This window comes from Monomorium pharaonis, chromosome 8 (genome assembly GCF_013373865.1).
Source record: "Monomorium pharaonis isolate MP-MQ-018 chromosome 8, ASM1337386v2, whole genome shotgun sequence".
NCBI classification, from domain to species: domain Eukaryota; kingdom Metazoa; phylum Arthropoda; class Insecta; order Hymenoptera; family Formicidae; genus Monomorium; species Monomorium pharaonis.
The window spans coordinates 455,663-464,010 of record NC_050474.1 but is presented as its reverse complement, the minus strand read 5'-3'; the positions used below and the strand labels follow the sequence as shown (position 1 = coordinate 464,010).

The following is an 8,348-nucleotide window of genomic DNA, read 5'->3' as shown; positions in this document are numbered from 1 at the left end:
ATTTATCTTGGTGTGTATATATTATTTTTTATTTCTCCAACAAATTTTTTGCCCATAAATAACAGCTACTTCTATATGTATGTGGAACATTATAAGATGGGACACAAAAAACGTAACAGCATATATTCAAATAACTAAACTACAGAACAATTTATTGTCCATTTCTAGCAATGTAGATAAACTTTAATCTTAATTTAAATTATTCTTTAAATCGAGACTTATTAAAGTTAATCTACATTAAGAAAATAAAAGTTGACAAAATTTCTTCACTTCTAGTTTTCATGTATATAGTCAAGTTAAATATAATATGATAAACAGGTCAATGTATCGAGTCAAGACAAATTTTCTTAATACATTATAATTAATTAGATAAACATTATATAATTATAAACGCGACTAATAACACTGTGTTAAAGAAACGTTTCGACTATACTTAGTCCTCTTCAGTCATAATACATTACCAATACCAATACCAATACCAAGTTAAATATATAAATATAAATATTTGAAGAAATTTAATCAAGTTAACAACTTTTTTGTCAGCATACATTAATAAAATGGACATATGCAGTTATCTTCGAAACTTATATTATTCGAGAAAACGTCTAAACAGAAATATATTTTGTAAATTTATGAAAAGCAATCTCACAGTCGCGTAATTTTGCCATTGATACAGTTTCTTTTCTCGGAATAACAATGACTAAGTACAACAATTTTAGCTAAAAACATATTTTTTTAAGCAAACGCAAGTTTCAAAAATAAACTCATTTCTATTTTAAAAATAAAAATAGTGTCGTTCTACGTATATAAATGATAAATATCGATAACTAATTGAAAATTGATATTTTATCAATATGCATCCAATAAATAATATATATATATATAGTAATATAACATATACATTTCTTTATGACTTAAGTTTCTTGCCTCTCGGTCAGAGGCAATGTATATATCACTTTGCAAAAAATCAGAACTAATGTATACAATAGAATACATAGTCAATATCACATCATGTTGTATATCACAAAATAATGCAAATAGGAAATTTAATATTTCACATATTATACGCAGGATGTCAAATTTGCCATACAATTTTTTTGTTTACTTTTATTTATCTTAACTCATCGATTCATATCATAATTCATTAGACAACCTGCATATAATACGTATACAAAATATCTCTTTGAAAAGAGATACAGAAAGTCAATAATGACATTGATTTCTGTTGAATCAGTAACTCATCTTTAATATTCTAGCTGAGCTCATTTAGGATTTTGCTTTGTGCTTTCGTCATGTACAGGATTTTCCTTAACGGCAGTCTTATTAATTTTTTTCAGTCTGAAAGATTCGCTCGGTTTTACGTATCCAGTAATTCTGGCTCTGTCGCACGCTCTCTTAACGCTCTGCTTATCGCAAATACGTGGTACATTCGAGAATACTTTCGCGGTGGTCTCCTCCGCAGCGCAGGACGAGCATTCTCCAACTTCGGAACGAGGCTTAGACATCCTCATGAACGACACAATTTTCAATCTTTTCGCGCCGTGCCTTACCGCCGCTGTTTCTTCGGAGGAAACACGCGTTCTCGCCGAACTATTTGCTACTGTTGGCTTCTTATTCGCGCTTAAACGCGGCTCAATGCCACCGTTGGCTGTTGCTCCTGCATTAGATCCCTTAGATTCGTAACAATCAATCGTCTTCGTTGAAAACGGTTTCATCTCTATATCAGACTTGATCGCACAGATTATCGCGCTGTTCTCGTTGCCGGCACAATTCTTCAGCGCGCGACGCGTGAGCGGCTGCCGAGGTTTTTTACCGCTTTTTATCCTCTTCATCGCCGTATAAAAAGAGGCGCCGCGGCGAAAGATGCACTTCTTTATCAAGTTACCCTCGTTTTTTATAGCATTCTTTGCCCCCGTCACCGTGTCGTTTAATCTTGTCTCTAATTCCTTCAGGATACTATTCTGTGCAACATCGCCTTCGTTACTCTGCAAATAACAAATGTATTGTAAATTGTGGATTTGGAAATACAACAGATCACAAAAGTAATAACGTACTACTCGCGATAGTACAAAAGTAATAACGTAAGAGTAAAACGTGTGTGTGTGTGTGTGTGTGTGTGTGTGTGTGTGCGCGCGCGCGCGCGTATGTATGAATGAGAGAGAAAGAGAGAGAGAGAGAGAGAGATTAATTTTATTAGATTATTGTTGCTATTATATATGACTGCGATTGTTTAAACGGTAATTATATATAACAATTATTAATTACGCAAATAATGACTTACCCCTTTGTGGCTAGGTGCATTGAATATAATGTAACACGTGTAATACACTTTTAAAAAGATGAAGTGCATCTATATAAAATCTTCAGAGAAAAGTATAAAATAAATTATAAAACAAAAGTAGCAAATTGTCTAACGCAATTAAAGCCATCGTGTCGATAATACAAGTATATGTCAAAGAAAAGAATTAATCACAGTTCTGTAAAACCGATATTAAGCAAATGAGAATATTCGTTGATATAACGTGTGCCAAAATGCTGTGGAGATTTTAAATATAGTGTTAATGTAGACGATTCATCATTTATATATTTTGCTGGCACTCCAAAATTTGCGGACAATAATTTCCAATGTGGAGTCAATTTTCCTTGTATTCTAGCATACGTTACATTTCACTACCAATCTTATTTGCTTGCAAATGCATAATTCATGCTAAATTATATCTCATGATCGTCAGGATCGATTGGTCAGGATATCCAGGATGTCAAATTAATATAAGATAAATAAATAGCCACTAAAAAATTGTAACATTTATTAGTACAGCTGGATATGCAAGTGCGTGTGCAATACATCATGAAACTTCTATGTAATATAAGCTAAACTTTGGAAAGTGATTTGTTCAAGTTTGTTGCCAAAATTTAAATTCATTATTTAATTTCGTGAATATCTACTTGCTTCATGAAATTAAGGATATACACATATTACATATCCTTTATAACAAGCCCCATTATCAATAAGTTTACATGTTTACATTATTATTCGATATAAGTATATTATTAGAATTATACTGAAAAATAACAGTCATATACTTCCAATAATTTGTAATTTAAGCAATTTTGTAAATTTGTAATATATAATATATTGTTAAAAAATAACGTTTAAGTTTGAATTAACAAACTGTTCCATATCTCACTTCAACAATCCCATTATCCAGAGATATAACGGCTTAACCACATATATCTCAATATCGTGCTCTTCGCTAAAGAAATGAATATCATTAATTATATATATATATATATATATATATATATATATATATGTATATATACATATATATATATGTATATATATATATATATATATATACACATACGAGCTGTGTTGGCTTTGACGTTCATAGCGTTTGTAAGCATTAATTGTCCTTGTTTAATAATTATAAACAACAAAAATAAAATGCTGCTTAAAGCATTATGAATGCCAAAACAAACGCTGCCACAGTCATCTGCAATATCAACATTTTGCATCTTTTAAAAAGATGTTGCATGAATTATATTATGTAAGCGTAAGTGCACTTGCGTACTTTATTAATAAAAAATATAATGTAAAGGAATTAATTATTTATAAACATGTATTACTAAATATCAATATAAAGCGTTAATGTGTATAATTAATGAACACTGAGTTAATCACAATATAAAATAAATCAATAATATGTAAGACATTTGCAGTACAAATACCTTGCGCATTTTATGTAGTTGTAGGATCTTTGTTTCTTTAATATATAACAAATTTAAAAATTGTTATAAAAATTGTTATAAAAAAATTAGCGTGCATGGTTTATATATACTGTATATAAACGTTAAGCAAATCCTTTATATAATAGAAATAAAAATAGTATATATATAAGTCAAATTATATACATATATAAACATTAAAATTTTACATTTTTTCTGTAACATATAATTGAGAACATCTTGATGTATAAATTTGAAGTACATATATATAAAATATTATTGTCTTGTCTGTATATAATTAAATATATAAGTTGTATATGGAAGATCCATTAAAAATTATGTTAAAGAGTTTACAATATATATAGAATAATTCTTATATAACATAATATATAGATATTATAATATCATTAATCATAAAATATTTCAATTATTATTTTATAAAAAACTAAATTATTTCCAATATAAATTCTAAAATTTTAATATAATTGAGATATTCACACAAATGCAATTTGTAAACACACAAAATCTCTCTCCCACTTTTCGAGTTATGTACACATGAATTTATGTTGGATTAGGCACTAATGGGTTGCAGTGTTAATACTAAAGAGCATATAAAATTAGTCGCGGAACAAAGTAGATGATTATGATATTAAACACTGCCTTATGTCAGCATTACAAATGTCACTTTCATTATTTATATCGAAATTTACCTTACGCATTGACTTGCTGGGCGCAGAAAGACTGCTCACATATGTTAGTTTCAAATGAGATTTTACTCCTTTTAAAGAACGATATTGGCTATTTGGCAATCGGCTGTTAGGATTGTTCCCAGTGAGATCGAGAATGGAAGGACCTAATGCTGCTCCAACCTTCATATTATCAATGATATATATATATATATATATATATATATATATATATATATATATGTTTTAGTAGCGTATTGCTAAACATATGTATAATTGAATAAAAAACGTAACCAAAATATATTTACCGCCTCAAATACTGCCGGCGTATATTTTGGAGGAATAAACCTACGGTTCGTAGTTTTATTCACCCCATCGCGAATTCTAGCGGGTATCATATTCACCAAACGACCAGAATTATAATTACATTCCAGAGTGTAACTACGTATTAGACCAGTCATCTTATACACTGCTACGCGTCCTGAACCTTCTCTGGACATACCGTCTCGTTTGTCTCTACAAAAGCGTACAGTATTTAACAGCCCAATAATACAAAATTATATAATTTTTGAAAACAGACATACTTACATGATGTACATATTTCGTTCCGCAAAATTACATGACGTGAAATGAAAGTGTGGATTGTTGATAGACATCAACTTAGGTAGCAACATGCACGTGATAGTATCTTCTGGATCAGTAAAGTGATTTCCATACATGAAAACACCTTTTTTTGAAGCATGACCATGAAGATCAATATACATATACAACCCAGAACTCTCCGAGGATTTTGCTATCCCATTGACATCAATGTCTGTATAAATTAGCTTGTCACTTGTCTTAATTTCCGTGATAAAATCATTTTTAGCACTTTCTTTAGATAAACTTTCGCTTTCACCTATACACACAAAAGCAAATTAACAAATAAAAATTACATATATTATTGCAGTTTTACTATATAAAGTAAATATCAGTACCTATAGCTACACTGTCTAGATGGTCCAATGTCAATAAATGTTTTTTATTAGTATCCAGAGTACATTTACTCTTTTCGTCTAATGACATAAATGTTACCTATCCAAAAAAACAATAAGTTAGAAGAATACTATCACAGCTTCATGTAATGTGAAATATACTACTAATCCTCCATAGAGATTATCTTGAATTTCATCATTTTGTCAAACCGTCTAAAAACTATACTAAAGATTATTTTTTAGGCTGTAAAAATCTAAAAATTTTGATATATTTTTTCTACATTTGGGAATACAACATTCAATTCAACATGTATGATTGTAATTATATACTTCAACTCTTTTACTAATTTTTTAATACAAATTCAAATTTAAGGCAAAATCAAAAAATTCGTATGGAGTCTGCGAAGGATTAATATTTATTTCTTAACTGTTTGTAATCTTATTCATACTATAAAACAACGTTATTAAAGAAAAAAAATTCTGTGTGTTTTTGTCATACTTGTTGCAACAGTCTTGTGGTTGTGTCACGTACAGCGTTTTCTATTGAAGTAGTCGAATTTATAGTGCTTACATTGTCCATAATTTCTAAATGTATATTCGATAGATCGTCAGTTAGTTCGCTCGATAGTTGATAAGAATCATGATAATATCTACAAGAAAAGCAAGTAGGATTTGACTTTACAACTTTACAAAGCATCAAAGTATTTAATTAAAAATAAAGATTCTTACTTTATTAAGCTTCTTGCGGCATATATCGTAGGATAATCTTTAGAAGGGTTCAAGTAAACTCTATTCAAATTTATTCCTTTAGTGTCCATTCGATAATGACCTTTGGCAACACCATCCGGGTTGAGCATCGGTATCAATTTGAACACATAGAGGCGACGTAAATTTATAGCAATTTGATCTTCCCGATTTAGTAATAAATTGAGGAAACCATTCAGAACAAAGCTGGATGGTGTTTCACCTGGGTGGACTCTGGCGCTAATAAAAATTATCTAAATACATTCATAGTAAGCACATATATAGATTTCTCTTTGGAAAATAAAAATTCAGATTATAACATGAACAAAACGATACCTTCTTGTCGCGAAATTTAAAAGGCCGTTCCTCACTTTTTTCAGGAAACATGTTATTTAGTCTCTCTTCTCTCTCCATTGATATGTTATGATAGGAGCTTATTGTTAATATATCTAATCTACGATCCTCCAAAGATTTTATTGCACATTCTCTATGATAATAGATGTCATCTGCAGATGTTATACTCCTCTTTTCCATTCTCACATCAATCCTTCTCAAATAATTTTGTAAATCTGTATATGAGAATGGATAGGTAAAGGCAAAGTAAGTAGTAGCTTTTGAATTGTCTGGAGTGGAATAGAGAAACGATAAAGTAAAATCGGTCCCTCTCTGATCGAGCTGTAACATTAAATAGTATGCTGTACAATCTATCACATAATTATCACATACATTGATATAGGTATTCTTATATACTACACAATTACAGTGTATGTAGGTTTCTCGCGAATCCGTTCCCAGTGCAAATGGCCTGGCACAATCCTATAGACTGGACACATCCCTTGACTAAACATTTTGACTTGCTTGTTTAAATTGACTATGTTAAATTTGACCAAGACGCTTGGACGATTGGATTGGACACCAAAATAAAACCAAGTTCTGAGACTGCTTTGGAATTGCGTGCCATGGCAATCATGCTTGGTCCATAAATTGAATTCATACACTGAATCCAACATGCCTTTGCTATTCAAAGTATTGGTCGATTTACCTTCGCTTTCATAGACATCTAAAAATAGTAAAAACCTGGTATTGTATTGTATCGTTACATAAGAACCATGTTGGCTCATTATATATATCTCATTGTGATATGTTTTTGTCACATATGATTAGATTCAAAAAGACAAAACCAATTAATTTTTAATTAATGAGTTAAAAAAACAAAATTTGTAGCAAATGTTAATTTTCTTAAGCAACCAAATTTTAATGACAATTTTAATGACAAAAATTGTACTAAACTTAAATTAGTACTTATGTAAATACATGCATACGTAAGATCAATCTAGATTCGTAAGACATCCCTTCATCGAGCCACTGTGTTACCTTTCTCAAAAGTGTCCGGTATCCACACTGGTTCTACCTTGGCCAAATTAGCCGAATCAAAGTTATTGAAAAACACGAAGCCACCGCAGGTGATGTTCTCGTCTGTGTTCGCCATGACGCGTCAGAGTTACGTCCGCCGCGGAATTGAAGGACGCGAGACAGATGACACAAAGACAAGTTGCTCATTCATGTAGTGTCGTCGTACGCCCGCATACGCCGCTCGTGGAAACGTAAAGCGGGACACGCGCTGCACTTTCTTAGGCACACAGATAGCATTCGTTCGTCGTAGATGACATCCCGCTATTCCCGCTGTTTTCCGCTGAACGAATTGGAACGAATCAGCCTGATTTGATGACTCTCGAACGATCATATGATCTTTATTTACGCCGCTCGCACGCACGCACGCACGTACGCACACACACACACACACATACACGTGCGCGAGACCTCAATACGATACGCAGCTGAAGGTGACAACAAGCTCACTTATTCTTGGGCGACGTTAAAAAAAACATAGCTTATTTTTCTGATCACCAGAATCACTCCGTCATGATTAAACAAATAAATAATAGCTTTGACGTAGCTACAGCTCACCGTACTGAGCACTGGTGCGATCGCGATGTCTTGCCTATCGATCTTTTCAATCCTTTATTCTGACGTGAATCAGTTAGATTTTAGATCCACAGACAAATTCAACAGCTCGGACGTGAAGGTGAGATTTTTACAATGTTCGATAATTCACTCGGATTCGGCTAGTCGAATCATTTTGATTTCTCACCTGCGTACGGCATGCGGTAAATTTTCATGACTGTCAAATAGGCCCGGAGATAATTGAGAACGA

At 31.8% G+C, this 8,348-nt stretch overlaps 1 protein-coding gene across 1 annotated transcript; it reads right to left on the bottom strand.

Moving 5' to 3' along the window:
- Positions 1 to 7: 7 nt before the first annotated feature.
- On the bottom strand, positions 8 to 8,288 carry LOC105832491 (cytosolic carboxypeptidase-like protein 5). The gene is made up of 10 exons (XM_012673486.3): positions 7,508 to 8,288; positions 6,895 to 7,193; positions 6,470 to 6,808; positions 6,119 to 6,387; positions 5,889 to 6,039; positions 5,393 to 5,489; positions 5,004 to 5,313; positions 4,724 to 4,931; positions 4,440 to 4,598; positions 8 to 1,985 (listed from the first exon to the last, which is right to left on the bottom strand). Exons 1-10 carry the CDS (start codon positions 7,620 to 7,622, stop codon positions 1,263 to 1,265), a joined length of 2,670 nt encoding a protein of 889 aa, XP_012528940.1. The 5' UTR covers positions 7,623 to 8,288; the 3' UTR covers positions 8 to 1,262.
- Between the last annotated feature and the right edge of the window lie 60 nt (positions 8,289 to 8,348).

Excerpts from the sequence above, each read along its gene's own strand:
- LOC105832491 (XM_012673486.3), bottom strand. The coding sequence starts at position 7,622 with ATGGCGAACACAGACGAGAACATCACCTGCGGTGGCTTCGTGTTTTTC. Across the intron at positions 6,388-6,469 it reads TTAAATTTCGCGACAAGAAG|ATAATTTTTATTAGCGCCAG; the intron begins GTATCGTTTTGT and ends GAATGTATTTAG. Across the intron at positions 5,490-5,888 it reads CCACAAGACTGTTGCAACAA|GTAACATTTATGTCATTAGA; the intron begins GTATGACAAAAA and ends TTTTTTGGATAG.